This window comes from Onychostruthus taczanowskii, unplaced genomic scaffold (genome assembly GCF_017590055.1).
Source record: "Onychostruthus taczanowskii isolate IOZ18803 unplaced genomic scaffold, ASM1759005v1 scaffold42, whole genome shotgun sequence".
Classification (NCBI taxonomy): domain Eukaryota; kingdom Metazoa; phylum Chordata; class Aves; order Passeriformes; family Passeridae; genus Onychostruthus; species Onychostruthus taczanowskii.
In genome coordinates, this window is record NW_024501682.1 from 4,127,626 (window position 1) to 4,145,353 (window position 17,728).

General features: G+C 38.3%; 1 protein-coding gene across 2 annotated transcripts in view; it reads right to left on the bottom strand.

Moving 5' to 3' along the window:
• Nucleotides 1-17,242, bottom strand: part of PREPL (prolyl endopeptidase like) — a 19,309-nt gene extending 2,067 nt beyond the window's left edge. The window contains exons 1-14 of one of the 2 annotated variants that reach the window (XM_041413602.1): nt 17,113-17,242; nt 16,670-16,912; nt 13,948-14,139; nt 13,357-13,423; nt 12,503-12,706; nt 10,339-10,462; nt 7,818-8,034; nt 7,055-7,240; nt 5,289-5,492; nt 4,376-4,551; nt 2,757-2,973; nt 2,418-2,567; nt 1,326-1,452; nt 346-428 (exon numbers count right to left, since the gene is read on the bottom strand). In XM_041413602.1, coding sequence (XP_041269536.1) covers nt 346-428; nt 1,326-1,452; nt 2,418-2,567; nt 2,757-2,973; nt 4,376-4,551; nt 5,289-5,492; nt 7,055-7,240; nt 7,818-8,034; nt 10,339-10,462; nt 12,503-12,706; nt 13,357-13,423; nt 13,948-14,139; nt 16,670-16,888 — 2,166 coding nt within the window. In that variant the 5' untranslated portion in view covers nt 16,889-16,912; nt 17,113-17,242. Of the gene's footprint in view, nt 1-345; nt 429-1,325; nt 1,453-2,417; nt 2,568-2,756; nt 2,974-4,375; nt 4,552-5,288; nt 5,493-7,054; nt 7,241-7,817; nt 8,035-10,338; nt 10,463-12,502; nt 12,707-13,356; nt 13,424-13,947; nt 14,140-16,669; nt 16,922-17,112 lie in introns of those variants that run through there. The other variant, XM_041413603.1, reaches the window with a different exon arrangement.
• Nucleotides 17,243-17,728: the final 486 nt, after the last annotated feature.

Here is a 17,728-nt window from a genome sequence, read left to right on the forward strand (position 1 = left end):
TGGAACGATGTTTTGCACAACTTGGAACCTTTCATTCAAAGCTCCTAGCACATTACAGTGGGAATTGAACACTATTTTAAGGCTATTTCAATAATCTGGCTCTGTCACTCTTTTATATCTGTACCAGTATATATATGTATAAAATAGATATATATAAAGAGTGCTGGGTTTTAAAATTATATATATATACACACATATATATGTTAAATCAGCAGTTGCTCTAGCAGTTTTTCTTTATAGTTTAAACATACATTCAGTGACTGCCCAGCTACTGAGGCTGAAGAATTCCTTGAGGGGACACATCCCTGCAACATGTTAAGGAGCTGTGTGGTAAAGGGACCATACCTCATGCAGTGAGTGCTCCCAGGATGAATCACAATGACTGCCATTTGCCTGGACATCTAGGATGATATTAGGAATCCAATTTCCTGGAACAATTAAGTTGGTGATCACTTTACATTGAATGAACAAGGAAAATATTAAGTGGGTATGTGAATTGTTTAAGGATAGCTAATTTTGCTTTCTTGTCCTGACAAAATTTCTATTGTTCCTTAAGAAAAAGAGAATTGTAGAGGGGCTTTCTGAATGAATTATTTGTATTTCTAATAACTACATACTTGGAAAGTATTAATCTGTTTAGTGTGTTTGTTCTCTCTGAGTCTTTTTGGAAAGCCGTGCTCTTTTCTTCCTGCACAAAGAGCACAACAGCAACCGCAGCAGTGGCTGCAATTTCTCAACCACTTCAGTTGTGCTGCTCAGAGACAGGGCATCATGAAATGTAGAAAATGTTATTCAAGATCTCTTTTGGTAATGATGGTAAAAGCCTCTCCCCAGACTGGATGGTACAAGAAAATTGTCAAGCTTGAATGTGCTTTTTGCTGGAAACTCCCAAAGCCAGGGTTAAGTTTCAGGTATAAAAGCACCTGTGCCTTGGCCTTGTCACTCTAGCTTGAACTAAAGACCTGCAGCTTTAGAAAAGTGAGAAAAATAGGTTTTTATATAGCAGCAAAAATAAGATTTTTCTCCAAGGGTTGCTGAGAACTGCAGCCTAGCCCTGTCAGCAGCTGGAGTGACAGTGTGGGTTCACCCTGCACTATCCAACAACTGCCCTTTGTGGAGGCCTAGGAAAGAGTGAGCCCCCTCACAGGCTTCCAGTCTTTGTTTCTGCATCTCAGAGAGTGTTCTGAGTCTGCGTGGAGCTGGTGATATGGGATTGCATTTGAATTCATTTAAGAAGGAGTCAATCTCTTGTGGTTTTTAATTTACATGACTATTAAGATTTTGGTTCAGTTAACTCCATTTATCTGTGATATTTTTATCCTTACCTTTCTTACTCGCTCTGCTGGCATGATCTAGTGCAGCCTTCCTGAGTTTCTGCACATACTGTAAAATTCCTGTTAGTGGTACCCGTTCGTCATTTTCATACGCCGTGATAAAAACTGATGGGTAGCACTGAGATGAAAAACCAAAACCAGTTAAATACTTGACAACTGGTGTTTCTCACAGATTAACACACTTTTCTCTTACCATACAACTTGTTAGGGTTTATTTAAGAACTCATCTATTACATAATTACTTAGTATTTTCTAAGAGTTTTATCACTCTAACTGCAAAAAGTATTTTGGTCTGAAAAATGACTTCACAGTTGGGCATAATCTACTTGCAGAAGGTCATAAAAACATCCTCTTCCCACTGGAAAAGGTCTGATACCTGTCTGCTTGCTGATGATTGCAACAAAAGAAAAAGGCAGTAATAATCATGGAATAGTTTACCTTAGAACAATAGTTGAAGTTTATTTTTGCAATCTTTCTGCACAGAAGTTGGTTTTTAAATAGTAACAATTTTACTTAATGAAGCTGCACAACACAGCTAACACACTGTCATCTCAAAGGAAATCTCTATTTGACAATGTCAAAGCTATAGGTCCTCTTCCCTTTCAGTGTTTGTTTTAATACCTCCAGAAAGGTATTAAATCAGTGGAAAATACCTCCACCTCCACTGGAAGATGCCTCAGGTGGAGGTATTTTCCATCAGTGGAAAATCCCTCCAACTTCCACTGGAAAATACCTCCAGTGTAAACCTCCTTCCTCCTGTGTCTTCAAAAAAGCCAGCAAAACACAGTAGGATGTCAAAACTCCCCCCCAAAAGAAGGCATTTTGCATGTTGAGATTTGCTATACAATAATCTATTACTTCCTGAAAGTCCTAAAGCAAAAGCAAGTCCAGAAATTCACATAATTTAGGAGAAGGCATTGGGTTCATTTCAGTAGTCACTTGTGACTCCAGCTATTGCTAAGATTATTACTGAAATAATTTATATTGGAGGTTTTTTAAAAATTTCAGTGATCTACTTCTGGTTTTCTTATAAACCACTATACTTTATGCCTGAAGTATTCTGCACAGAAAGCATAGTTTTACCTGTGGCTTAATATTCTGGTATGGGCAATAGTTTTTTATATACTTCATACATTTTTCATCTTCTAATGGATTTCCCCATTCTTCTTGTTCCTCAGTTGTCAGTGGGAGATGAGTTTTCATCATTGTATTTAGAACATCTACGAAAGGAGCCTTAGAAGTCATTAAAAAAAAAAAAGTTGGCAAATAGGACAGAGGACCTTGAGTATCTGAGTCAAGGTGTTCTCAAACAAATGAGGAGAGTGAGCTTTGAACTGGAATGTTTCCAATTCTGAAAGTGGTACAATAACACAGATAACACAGTTTAATGCTGTAATCTGTACAAGGTCTGCAGCAGCTCACCTGTAAAACCACGGCTCTGATCAGTTCTGGATCTGTGTTGCACAGGGCTCCTGCGAGAACTCCCCCAGCACTGGCAGCTGCCAGAGCTGTGTGTTTGGGCTGAGAAAATGCCAGTTGGTGCAGCAGCGTGATGCAAGCCCTGAGGTCATGGAGACCTTTGAGTTTATTATGCTGACATCCATCTCTGTGCCAGCTAAGGCCCTGCTCTCCTCCACCCCTGAAATTTAATGCAATTCAAGTTGGAGTCTCTTCAGAAAACACTACATGGCATAGTTTCAGATAACAAAAGAAAAGCAGCAGCCACAGAGTGGCACATCATAGTTTACTTTCCCAACTAACTCTTCTCTGCTTTTCCCTTTACCCTTCTTTATGGCTAAAAGAGAAAACATTAGGGCAAAATAAATCCATTCATGATGATTGGTGAAAATACTAACTGTAGAAGGGCACATGTGCTTGTGTCCTGAAATCCACAGGAAAAGCAACACTTTAGGGAATGACATTTTCATTGTAGGCAATAAAAATCAGATAGTATTATCTTTTTATACAGGAAACTATGAAAATATTGAAAACATTTTCAATACTTCCATTACTAACACTATTACTTATTAAAAACAGTAGAACAGTATTTCTGAGCTCCACACCAGACTCTCTGGATTTGTCTTCCACTTAGCTTAAATTCTGAGACTGTTAGAAAGTTGGGTTTGGGCTTTTTCCTCCCTAATTTGTGAATTTCAAATGCTACTTGAAATGTTACATTTTGGAGTGCAGAATTATAAAAATAATTTATACTTTCTATGCAACCACAATTTTGGTTCTAAGCCACCTGAAGCTTCTTCCTCTTCTGGTTTCAGGTTTCAAATAGATTATTTGATTAGCCTGCCATCTTTGGATGACAAATCCATCTTTATGTAGGACTGACCTGCATGTTAAGATTCTTAGTGGGGTGTGAGGAAAAACAGCACAATGCTTGCCACTGAGTACAGCAGACTGAATATATTTGCTGAATTTGTTTTGGGACTGGTATTTCCAACAATTACTCATTCCTCCCCTTCCCTCCCCTCCCCTCCCTTAAGTGATTCTTTTGTTATCTTCCTTAGCTACTGAGAAAATTTTGAAGCCTGTTGTACCTTGCAGTTTTATAAAACTGGTAGATTTGTAGCTGGAGATAGAGGATTTAGCCAATAAAAGAACAAGGGTTGCAGATTAAATGCTTAGTTGCTGCTGTGGAATGTAAATGGCTTTCAGAAGACTCAGGCTAAGCATTAACACACAATGCTCTCAGAAGGAGAGGGAGGTGACATGTCATGGCAATTTGAGCATCGAACTGAATTTTTTCTTGAGCAAAGATGAGATAAGAAGTAATGAGACTTGAAAAGATTAAAAGTTACATACAGCCATCGTGTAGATTTAAGAAATCAAAAATGTAGTGTGCTCTTGTGGTTTTTTCCCTGAGGCAAATTTAAAAACTACTTAAATAAAAAAATCTAAGAAGATATGAATCATTAGGTATAGGTACACACACACAAAAAAAAAAAAAAGGTGCATCTTCAGCTGTACATAAACAAGAATCTGTGTATCCTGCAAAATAAAATCTTATTTCCATTTTATATTTGACTTACCTAACATGGCAATATGCTAATATCCAACCCTCTTCAATTAACATCAGCTTCTCTTCTTTAAAGCTCATGTTCAAATCTATGCCATAAGCTCCATATACATGAACTAGAAGTGGTCTCCTGTGTAGTTCTTTAGAATTCTTATTATGGAAAACTGTAATTGGCACCAAAGTTTCATCCTGGAAAAGAAGGAGTAGTTTTACAATAAGGGACATTGCAGAAATCTCAATGACACATGGCAATGAAAACTTCAATTATTTATTTTAAAATGTGTTTTTTTGATTACAGTAATTTTTTTTCACTTAGAGTCTACAAAGCACTCTTGAAAAATAAAGCCTGAGACTGAACCTCTGCTGTGTGGGCTTACAGATGCAGAGTATAAATTCATTTAAGTGCAACACCTGAGGAGTTTTTAAACTGCCAAAGCACCCAAGTCTTCCTTCCCCCTTTAACACCAAGAATATATGTTATTAACAATAGAGTTTACCACTTACCATAGCACAAACTCTTTATTAACATTTCCAAATTTTTAAACTCAGGCTGTTAAAACTTTCCTTTCTTGATCTGCACTGTGCAGCTGGTTGTGGGGTGCTCTTTTCAACAGCTGGCACCTTTTTCATTTATCATGTGGAGTACAATACCATTACATCAACTAGCAATTCTCACTTATACTAAGCTTCTTGACTCATCGTGTGCTGTTATCTCCTGTGGAATACCCAGGTTAATGGAAAAAAAAATCACGACTCTTTCTTGTTCTCCTGTATAGCACTGAGGAAAACACCCACTGTTTAATAACTATAGCACCAACTGCTCTTTACATTTTTTAATCTCTGTTCCCTGCCAAATGCACTTTCTTTAAATGGGTGGGGAGGAAGGAAAGAATAAAAGGAATGGGAAAAAGACTGAAAAATCTTACCTTGCTTTTAGCTAGTAAACGTGTAGTGTGACAATTCGTAATAATTGGTACCTCTTGCACAGCTTGTTCAATGAGATTATTTTCTTTAAATGAATATGCAAAACGCTTAGGGGGGTGTACTGGGGAGGAGAGCTGAAAATAGCAGGTGCTGGTGGTATGTTCAGGATGAGATTCCAATTCAAATTCACAGGCCCACGTAGGTAGCTGCAAAAACATGGCATTTCAAGTGAGACCTTTACACTGCTTCTGTAAATTTAGCCTAATATGTCCTTCAGAGTAAAAGACTTTGGATATTAATTAATTATCTTAGTTTGTATGTAGCACAATCTGAATTTCATTTAAATCCAGTAACAAAACAGTCAAGAAGTGAAAGACTGATGAACTTTCCCCCCAAAATCATTGGATAAAGTTGCACAATGAATTAAAAACAAAAAATAAATTCAAATTCAGTTAAAAATGGGTATTAGTGCAGACTTTTTAAAAGAAAACATTTGAAATTATTCTGCATCAGTTTTATTTTTTAGATCCTATTTTTCCTTGCATTTCCAGTTCTACTTCAACACGTTATACAGCCAAGTCCATGTCAGCTATTATGCTTTTACTGTGAGTTAGCTCAGTAATGCTAAGCCACTGAAAACCCCTGCCTCTTAACTTTGTTCCTAGTGCCAGCCATTGTGAAGAACAAAACCCTTTTCCTGGCACATTCACCCTCAGATACTTACTGTTATTATATTTAAGGTTTTTAACTCTGCTAAGAATGAAAGAAATCAAGATTCATTCTTTGAGAGCAGCAGGGACATAGCCAAACCCTCTGCCAGACCATTACTTACTTGGGTTAGGCTGCTAGAGGCTTCTGAAAAGGCAGCAGAAGTCCAAGTTCTCCTGAGTAACTGCAGGCCCTTTCTGAATAAATAAACTATGGCCATTTAAAAAAAAATTGAAGATTTTGGAGACCATACAGTGTACTTTGTGGAAATCCTTTTTCTGTAGCAGTTTTATGGAGTGCAGTATTGGCAGCTTGTTGCAATAAACTTGGGAGTTGTTCAGACTGTATTTTTCAGGAAAATAAATCAATTAAATATTTCACCTGAGTGATCTTCCGAAAATGGATTTGGCTTAAGTTACTTTGTTTTTAACCTACAGGTATTTAACAACTAGAGAATGGAAGCAAATCCTTTGCACCATTGGTACTGCAATATCAACTCTTCTCATTTATCATGGGACAGTGTCCATACTTGTTTTCTGAACATTAATCTTTTTCCTGTGGGAGAGGCCTTGCTTACACCAATGAGTGTAAGCAAAAAAAGGCTCAGTAAAACTAAGTAGAGCATTTAGGGAACTAAGTTCTGTTTTACATTAGAAGTCAGTTATATTGTAAGAGCTTGACTGTAATCCGTTGAAGAAAGAACTGGCTCACAGGATAGCTGCTCTTTAACTTTCTAAATGCTGCAATAAGCCACCACATCAAATCCTGAAGAACAGCCACAGGTAACACAATTAGTCAAAACAATGAAATTGCCAGTATACATAGCTTCCAAACTGCTTTTTACTTGTGTAATTTATCTTTGCTTTCATTATGTTATAAAAACAAAACAAAACAAAACAACCAAAAAACAAAAAAAAAAACCCACAAACAAACAAAAAAACCAACCAACCAACCAACCAACCACCCAACCAAACAAAAAACCGACAAAACCCAACCTCCCCCGCCCCTCCCCAAAAAAGCTGGAAAAATATTATGCTGCTTAAACCAAGCTAAAACATACCTTTATCAACTGAACAGAGTGTGAAACAAAAGAAATCACATTTAAGTAAAGATGACCAGCATTCTTCAGGAACATAATACAGTCATCACTGAACATCTCAAAGTCTACTAGCTTGGTTTTCTTTTCCAGTGCATAAACTAACTGCCAGTTCTCCTTGCCACTAGAAGCTACTGGTGCCTTCATCAACTATAAACAAAAAAAACAAAGCAAGAACCTTGTATTACTAAAATGTACTAAGAGTTACAGATGACAGGTACAGACTTATAGGTTATCTCTTACATTTTTCTTGCAAAAAATACTTATTTGTATTTGGGGTGTTTGCCTGTCTAAAACTGGAGATTTTTAAACTCCCTTTACTTAGGTAAAATGGAAGAGCAATGCAGTAACATTTGGAGAAGACAAAGCCTCAAAGATTACTCTACAGAAGATTGTAATACAGTAAGTGCTCTCAGTATGGCCAGCACAATTGCAGGTGGGGTTGATTACACAAACTGAGATCACCAATTTAAGTTTTGATATAGGGGAAGTGACTGTTGAAGCATAGTCATTTCTTGATGCTGTCAAAGGAGTTAGGATCAAACTGGCCTCCTACAGGTGAGACTCCATGCAGCACTATCAGTCTTTTTAATCCATGCAGCTCTCACTCTTACTTTACTTCAGTAAGCTGTGATGAACAGAATTAAAAGCCAACCTTACTACTTCTATATGGCCTGCAATAGGCATCTATGTTAATCCTATTAATGTAATTATCAGTTAAAATTGCCTTATATTCTGCAGGTTCTCCATATGTAGTAAGAATGTACAACTGCTCCTTTCTGTGCTCGATGTGGTACATGACCCCCGTGGTTCGTGCTTGTACAAGAGCAGGTGACTCAAAGGGACGTCTGCAGTCAACCAGCCAAACTTCTGAGGTTGTCTTGCTGTTGCTGTTGATAGTGAGAAAATGCCTGTCTTTTGTGCAATAAAGGTCTACAAAGAATCTGTAGGGAATCATAAAAAAAAAAAAAAGAAAAAGCTTAAATTTTATCAGTATTTTAAAATACATCAGTTGTTTCAGAATCATGGGCTTCCATCTGCAAGGTAAAAAACAACATTTCTGTAAGCAGACTGGAGAAATTTCAGGCTACTTGGCTCCCAGACCCATTTCTGCTGCGTTTACCCTGGGATTTAAAACCCTTTTATCTTGTGTGTGAAACCTGAAATCTGCACAGAAAGCTATTTAGTTGTTGTCCAACTAAATCCAGATTTTTGCATCATTGAGCTAGACTGGAAGCTCGTTGATGCATACAGGCTTTAAAATTCAGGCAAAATGTAGAACTTTTTATTGAGCCTGTAACCCTATTTAAAAAAAAAAGTAGTAAAAAGTAGTGGATAGTTAAAATTATAAATGACATCATGTGGGAACAGCAAGAACAAAAGTAAGAGCTATTAAAAAATTAAATTGTTAAAATGTCTATGTGCTACTGACCTAACTGTTTGAAGCAAATAAGACAAAAAGTACTATTTAAAAAGAAAAAAAGTACAGAGGCCTATATGAGGCAAGATGGACAGTGTTGGAGTAATAAAAGCTGGAAACTAGGCACTGGTTTTGGAACTAAGAAACTAGGAACTATCTACTGGATTTAAATCCCTCTAAAATCTAGAAACAGAAAGCAGAATGATAACCAGTGCCTGGATACTAATAGTAGAGAAGTTCAGGCTGAAATTCAGATTCAAATTTCTGTCAGTCATCCGAGTTAACTGGAATTTCACATCTTGGACCAGAACAGTCTCTTTGCCATTTTGAACCCTTAAGACTGGATGTCTCTAAAAGCAAAATGGTCCAACACAAAGATCCAGATTCCATCAAGAAAATGTAGGGTTGAGTACCATAATCTGCATCACACAGATCAGATACATGACTGCAATGATGATCTCTCTAGGATTCAGAGTATTTGACTGGTGAAGAAAAGAATGCTTTAGATAGTATTTTCAGTGCCTTTAATTATTTTCAGGTGGAGGATCTCAAATATTTTTGGTACTATTGGTTTTCTAATTGCACCCTCTTGACATCTTTAGTACAGGCACAGAGGGGGAGCTAAAGTCTGCAAGAAAAATCAGCCTCCTGCCTGTCTAATACCCATGAATTTGGCAAGAATGTGGCACTGCATTCAGTAGAGATTCCAAGAGTTCAGCTCTGCTGATCCTGCTTCTAAGAGGGTTGAGCTGAAATGCATATTACACTTCTCTCCAAGGATTATGACCTTGACATTACAATTTTTTTATCTTTGTAGCTTTTAAAAAAATCAAGAAATTTTCAACTTCTAAAGAAATATTTGATTGCAACTAGAAGAGCTGGTGAGAGGCAGAACAGAACTGCTCAATGGCAACAGAAAAGAATGTCTTGCCATCTCCAATGAAGGAGCTCAGCTATGAGCTGCAATAGCACATGAACCTTTAGAGTAAGTTTCTAGTAGATCTATTGTAATGACTGTGACCTTCAGAATTATGCCAACAGTTTCCCTGTGGGGAAGTGCCAGGTCACTGCAACTTGATTTTCCAAAACGATGCATCAAATGCAGCTGGAAAAAAAAAGATCTTATTTATTCCATCTCCATTGCAGATTTTTTTGTTTGCTTTCTTTTTTTTTTTTCCCGATGAAAGTATAATTGGCATTTCTTTACTGAATATGTAACTTGAATTAAGAATAATCACAAATATTTATGCAATGCTGTATAAATATACCACGTGCTACAATGCTGAAAAGCTAGTTCTGCGCTCAATTTAGCAAAGAGCTTTCTTGTCTTCCTAAACCACTGCTTAAAGAAAGGTTATTGAGAGGGTATTCAGTCAACAATAGTTCTGTCTCTTGGAATGTTGTAATGATTTTGCCAATCCATTACCCAGAGCAAGGATTAGCCTGAACTTAAGTATTTTTTTAAAAAGATGTATCAGACATCAACAGCAGAGAAAACAAAATGAAATCTGCGGTCTGATTTACCCTCTATGAAACTGTCACACATTCATTAAAGGACACCCTGACCTGAGAGTGACCTTGACATTTATAAACTCAGCTGAACTTATGAGGTAAGAGAGGAAAGTTAAATCACTGTTAATCACACATCAAAAGGAGAACAGAGCACATTCTCAGGCTGTATAAGGCACTACTGACAGCAGAACACAAAAAATGCATTTTACTATTTGAAATACGATATGGAACAGTTTGTTTTCCAAACCAGTTATAATTTACATATAAAATACTCTAAAACATGTAAAGGACTTGTTATATTTCAGGTATGTATTACCTTGCATCTTGTTCTGTATAAACTAACTTAGTATGTTTCTGGTAAGTGAAAGTGGTCATGAATACATTCTGGCATTTAAGGTTCTCCTGAGTTGTGTAATACAGAATATCATTTGCAGCCCATTCTGGAAAAAAAGACAAATACACATTAAATTCAGAGAGGAGATGATATTACTGATATTACTGAGAGAAGATGGGACTCCCATGGACACTGGACCCAGTGCTGAAAAAGGTGGGTTGTAGGTGGCATGGAACTAAGGACAGCACTTCTGTATCCTGTGGGGACTGAGGTAAGAGCCAAAAGGTTTTCCCATGTTTTCTCTGAATACCACAGAACAAAAATCTCATAATGCATTGAAAAAAAAGAAAAAAAAAAAGAAAGAAAAAAAAAAAAGAAAGCAGAGGTCAGTGCTGCAGGGCCCAGTAACAGGAAGCTGTTGACCCTGTGTGGATTCTGGAGGTAACAGGAAAATAGGAGACGTGGTTGTTTAAAACAGCAGAGAAAAAGAGGTTTACATGGAGTCAGCAAGATAATAAAGACATCATAAGCTCTGCACTGCTGCATGTGACTGCACACAAGCCATTTAGAGAAAAGAGATGATGCATGTGCCCCATGGGTACTGCTGAGATAAAAATTCTCCAGTTTTCTATGCTTGTATATGTGTTCACCAACATAGAAAGGTATAAATACAGGAACCTTGTTATTCTGAAGTTTTTCTGACTGATCCAGCCACATTCCTGCCATCTCTGCTGCTCCTACTGCCAACAGAATGATGTTTAACATGTGTGTTTTTAAAAGCTGCTGTATGTGTCTTATGCATAAATACTGATTTTCAGTACAAAGCCCGAGGACTTCGTAACACCAAAATAACACAACCACTTCCCTTTCTGAACAGCAGTGTGGCTCCAAAGTGCACAGGTGGCTGAGGATTCACTATGAAGACAAGCCTTTAGAGGTCAAATCCAAGTTTTTCTATAGCCTAGCCTATACAAAAATCAAGGTGTAAATTTTCAGGAACTTTTGTCTGTCTCCCTGCTATTTGATATCACTCAATACAAGCCCATACACTTTGCAAGTGGTTTTAAGACCTAATTCTTTTGCTCATGATTGAGGCACCTCTGTGCTTCATTGCACTACTGCTGTACCTCACTAACACCTGACTTACCTTTACAGGTTACTTTTACAACCTTACCTTACCTTACCTTTACCTTTTACAGAATTTACCATTCTGATAGCCATCTTTTGTACTTTTATTATCTGTCACACCTATTTAGGCAACAGCATGTTGGTCTCTTAACTGTACTGATTCTTCTGGATCAACCTAGATAAATGTTCAAATCAAGTATGCTGTAAAATGTCATAGGCAAATTTGCATGTTTGTTTTTCAATAGGTAGTGTAATCTTCAGTGTGGAAACACAACACTAAATTCTTGCAGCTCCTCATTTTTTTAACAAGGAAGTTTTACATAGAGTTTCATTTTTTTGCTCTGCCCAGGCAAATTGCTTACTGCACTAGATATACTTGATGACATCTACCAAAGTACAAGATGTGGAACACTGTGTACATACTATTATACTCTTTTTGTTATATTCTTTAACAGCCTATAAAATGTTTTCCCATTCACTTCCATTTACCTCTGCTTCTTTTAACAGCAATGTAAAGCTCTGTAATCTATTCTGAAAGAATTGATTCAAGACCTGGCTGACTTCACTGGGCTCTGAAGTGTGACCCACATCATAGATTCCAGTTGAAATTCCAGCCAATACTCACTAGTAGGTAGTGCTTCCAACTTTTCAAGCTACCAGTGACTTCAGTTGTAGCTGCAAGGGTTTACCAACCAGAACATCCCTCAAAAAGACCTTTATATGACAGTCACGTCACTATATTTTGAATACAGCATACTGGATTCAATGGAAAAAATTATGACTGTTGTAATGTGTATAAATGCTTTTACAGTTAAGGAAAACTTGCATCCAGGAAGCAGTCCCTTTCATCCATATCAGACAGCCTGTAATCATGCAGCATTAAAGAAACCATAAGAAAAAATTCAACACCTATAAGGATTAAATATTGCCTTCATTAAAAAAAAAAAAATTATCTTTAAACTAAAAAAAGTGTTGTGTTGAAAGCTTGTGTGATCCACAGGATTTATAAACTACTTACCAAAGCTAAATACACTTGGAATTACTTTTTCCACTACAGGAAGATTACCAAGTTTCATAACAATGCAGGTTGCCTCTTCAGAATTTTCACTTTTTAAGCTGATGGCCATGTATCTCTGATCTGGTGAAATTCTGATCCGTTGAATAAAGGCATCAGAAAAGCCAAGATCTTCAACATTGAATAAAATCTTAGCATTTCCTTCACCTATTACACAGGAAAAAGAGGTAGCAAAAAATCCTGTAATTAAGACACTGTCAAAATGAATGGTGATTCTTAATGTCTGTATCTAACAAATCTGTCTCCAATATTCACAAACACCCCACTGGAATTTATCAACAACAAATACCTGTCTTGCATGATATTTGCAAATGCACTTTGTAAAAATAAACAAAAAAAATTACAGTTCCACGTAAAAAATCCTGTAGTTATTACTAAAAATATTTCAAAAGTGTAGATCTTGGCTTCTACTAAACATATTGAATTTTAAAGCTCAGATAGCTAAGGTGCAGTTGTTTTTAATAAATAAAATTAGAAATTCTTTCACCCCACCTCAGAAATAAAAAAAGCATGGATGTTCTTTTCCTTTCTTCGAAGTGTTAGGTTAGGGCTCTGCAAAGAAGTGTCTTCTCTCTTTCCAGCAACTTGCCTTAGTATCAATATATACTATTCTCTAACTCTCAACCTCACCTTTTCAGATTCAGGAATCTAGAATTATTACTCTATTACAGAATTGTATAAAAGTATTTTTAGTTAAGAAACAGACAAGTTACGAATTAATGCAAGAAAAGAGCACTAAGTGATACATGTATACCTTTTTTAAGAATCCTACCATATTAGAAAGAGAAATCCCTTACCATCATCTGCTTTTGCAAGAAATATGCAGCCATTCTCTTCAAAGTACACATTCTCTCCAAACCTCATCTGTTCAATACAAACAAAAATATTTCAAGTCCAGCATACTATTTCCTTTGAATCCCCATATACAGTCATTTTTCTGTACAGCAGAAGTGTAACAAATTGTAACAAATGACAGAACATATATTCCATACTGAAGAAGGAACAGCACACATCAGAAAGGTTTTTTCAGTTAGGGTACTTAAGCTACCTCTACCTGCTCTAAATTTCACAGAAAGATCAGATCACTTGCAACTGCTCTTGCAACTTACAATGTTTTGTATTCATTATCCAAGTCAGATGATTGTTTTATCTTTATTTGCTTTTGCCTGTGGAAAAATTAAGGTAAATTCACTGTCATAACAACTATAAGCTGTTCTAAACACAAACTGTTACTATGCACAATTATTAAAATATTCAACATTTCTACTGTAAAAAAAAAAAAAAAAAAAAAAAAAAAAAGAGTAAACCAGCATTTTATAGCACGAACAGCTCCACTGCCTTTTATTTGTAGTCAGTGATGGGAAACGTTTGTTTTGTTTGCCACTTACCTTTGGGCTTCTTGAATTGAGTGTATACATGTTGTGCAATTCTTCCAGTTTTTCTTTGATCCTCTTTGTCATAGCTTTGTATGTTGGTGAAATGTTATTCCAGTTTTTTTTCTCTGATTTCAGAAGGTTCTTGTGCAAAAGGTCTATGGATGTATTTTGCTTCCTTTTGGAAGGGACTTTGGTTCCTTCCTGCTAAGTAAGGAAAGACAACAATGGCTACAAGCTAGCACACTGCACACCAATCTGAATACATTGAGGTGATATCCCCTGAGCCACAGGCCCAAAACCACCTTTGCATTATTACAAAAGTACATGCCAATAAAAACAAAAACTGCAGTTGGTATGTGTTTTATTTTAACTCTTCCTGATCTTTTGGATCTTCCTGATCTATTATTTTTCCTTCTTCACAGCTTTCTTTCATAATGTCCTGTCTTTAGAGTGTAATTTCTCATTTCCTCTCCTAGACAACGGTGCCCACACCTCTGTCCCTGTACCTCAGAGTCCTAGCAGCTCATTCAGGTTCTTGCTCCACCTCCTCAGAAGTGTTAATATAAATGTTCATAAGGTGCAGAATGAAGTGAACTGATATGGGTTCTGCAACAATTTTATCAGGAATAAGTTTAAGGATCTGGTTTTCCATGAAATATGAAATTACTGCTACCTCACTGCCAACAAAGTTGTCTTGTATTGTAAAAAATGTTAAAAGTGTGTTAAAACTGCTAGAACAATGCTACTTCCTCTTGCATGCTGTGAAATCTCACTTGATCAATTAGTAAGCTTCACAACTTATATTACACTACATAGTACTGCACAGATCACATAAAGCAGCATTTTATAACATTCAATGTAAGATTTGAATGTGTCTGAGCTTAAAAAGCAGCCTGTGCTTCATATCCTGTCGTTACTGTCCATTAAGGAATGTTGGTTTGTTCCTAGTTGGTCTTCAGAAACTCATAAGAACCAAAATGTGAATGTTCCAAGTAGACTCTGAAGGGAAACCATCTGCTCCAGTTACCAAACTTCCCATGAACACAAAGCACATCATTGCTGAGAGCTGAGAGAGTCTGTCACTGTTTGAGACCAATCCTCCCTGTCACCTGGCACAAGGCAAAGAAAGTGTGAAGGCTCTCAGAGCAGCTCTAAAGCAAGCGAGTGACCGGTCAGGAGAAGCAAAATGCTGGATACCAAAGGTGTACCACCTCACCCCAGTCACTCGAAAAACTGTTGTAGTAAGACAACACCATGCCCCAAACATGATGCAACCAAATAAAACTTCACAGTGGCCATAAATGGATACTTAGGAAAGTGTAAGAATGGGACAAGACAGATGATTTTCCCCAGCCTTAAACAATTTTTCCTCAGTAATTTCCTGACCTGAACACGGTTTCTGGATATTGAAAAAGCTTCTCTCATGTATGACATAGCTATATCTCATATATGTCTCCCCTTATACCTATGTAAAATTTTAGCATCCACAACTTATTTTGACAAGTTCCACACTTTATGAATCTTTTGATGATTGCCCTCCTTTTGTTTTCAGCAATTCCCATTGTATTTGTTTGGAAATATTATATACAGCTGGTGGTCACAGTGTAGGGATGTATTAAGAGTGTACAGTACACCTCCCTACCTGGGGAAAATCCAGCAATCTTGAAAGATTTTCAGGATAGCAGAGGATCTCAGTGACAACTGGTGTGCAAACATTTGCTCCAAAGCAAACAGGCACAGCCTCCTTTCAGGTGAAAACAATGTTTGCATGCTGGGACCAGTGTCACAGAGCAGCACTTGTAACAGTTGTGTTAGTGAAGTTCCACTGAGTAAACTGAACACACATTCTCATCCCTCCAGACCTCCTGTGCTCTCCTTGAAACATCTGCTTACATTTGAGACACTTAGGAACTCTTTATTTCATGGTGACAAATAAAAGTTACAACAAGATGACCTTGGTGTCACCTCTGAAGAAACACCATCTGAAACAATTTTTGGACAACCAGGCACCTATCTGAAAACATAAGGATCATTTAAGGAAGAATTAAGAAACATTTAAGGATCAAAGAAACCAAAACAAACATATTTTTAAACAATACTTATACATATAAGTAAGTTTCTAGGCTGTCATACTGCAGTGAACTTTTATAATGCCTCCAAAAAAATCTGTATTAGAGACACTGAGACACACGAGCTAAAATTATTTCAGACTGCTTTCTGACTCGGTGCATGAGAGTTACTCCCATCCAATTACACAATATTTATATACAGAAATCAATGCAAATACCTTTTAAAATATAGTTTAGAACATGTGAGCATCATGTTATATTTTAATATGATGGAAACCATGACCTACTGGTCAACACAGAAAAGTCAAGTGTTTTTTGAGACAGACAGGTCACAGGCTGGCATCATCAGTTTGGACACTTTGCCTCTACCCTAGCTGATCTCTCCCAGTTTTCTCCTGACACTTTACCTAAGTCTAGAAGATACCAATTTTTCAAAATTACAATAGCAGGAAAATCAACCAAAATGCAGCTTTATGTCAAAACAGCATAGGAAAGCTGAACAATGGTACATGTCCTTGAACGTAACTGATATTCTGGACTTTATTCGTCTGCTTAAAATCCTCTGGGAAATATATGTTTCATCAACATGTGAAAAGTATGACTGGATTCCTTAACAGATGTGCCAAGGTGGTTGTTGGTATTAGGTCTATTATCTAACAGCATACCTTGCAGGAAAAGAATCTGCATGGCAGGATGCTTCCAGGTGGTGCAGTCCTGTGGGTGCATGTACTTTTTGAACAGCCCAGGATGTGGCGCTTTTTTGGTCCAATTTTACTGTAAGGACACACTGTTTGAGGAGGGTTATGCTTAGAGTAGTACTTGGCACTGAAGGTCAGCCCCTGGAGAAGATTCCGCAGTCCAGCGCAGCACATCCTAACCTTCATTTCGCGACAGCCAACCTGGAATTTCTGAAAATCCCAAACTGCCGATCATTTACGCTGTGCGTGTGAAATATACATAACGTAAACAGCAGGCGTAAATGTACATGCATACAGAGGAAACAGACATAGTGTAAACTTCCTCTTTGAAAGAAATGCGATTGATTCACTAGGTAAATCAAATGAGAAGAAAACAAGTTAAACTTGGTCTGTTAACAGCTGGCACCCACATTTTAACCTGAACATTCCTGGCGGCCCAAAGTTTAACTCCAGTGAAACTATGAGGAGAAAGCGAGCTGCAACCGCGCACGTCCAAACGCTGAAGGACGGAACACTGGGAAAGTCTGGAGAAGTCGCCCCCCTCAGCTCCCCGTCATGTAACACCAAAGCCACGCTCCTCCCGAGGCTCCCTGGGCAGCAGCAGCTGAACCCCGTTCGCAGGAGCACTGCAAGGGACGGGCCCCACGTGTCCGGCCGGACCCGGCGCGGCCCCGCTTCCCGCCGGCGCTGCCCGTCCGCCCGCGGCCCGCGCAAGGACTCGCCGTGGCGCTGCCGCCGCTCCTCCCGCTCCCGCTGGGCCGGGGCTGCCCGGGATCAGATGCCGGGCGGGCGGCAGCGCTCCCGGGGCATCTGCTGCCCGTAACTAAGATGGCGGCAGGGCACTTCAGCAGCCGCGGCGGCCGAGCGCCGCTGATGCCAGCGCCGGGACGCAGACCCACGGTGGGGGGGGCACGCTTTCCCTGGTGGCCGCCGTGCTACACCCAGTCCCGTCCCCGGGCGCGGTGGCCACGGCCGACTTGTCTTGAGGCGCGCCCACGCCGCGCCGGGCCTGAAGAGCACCGCGCT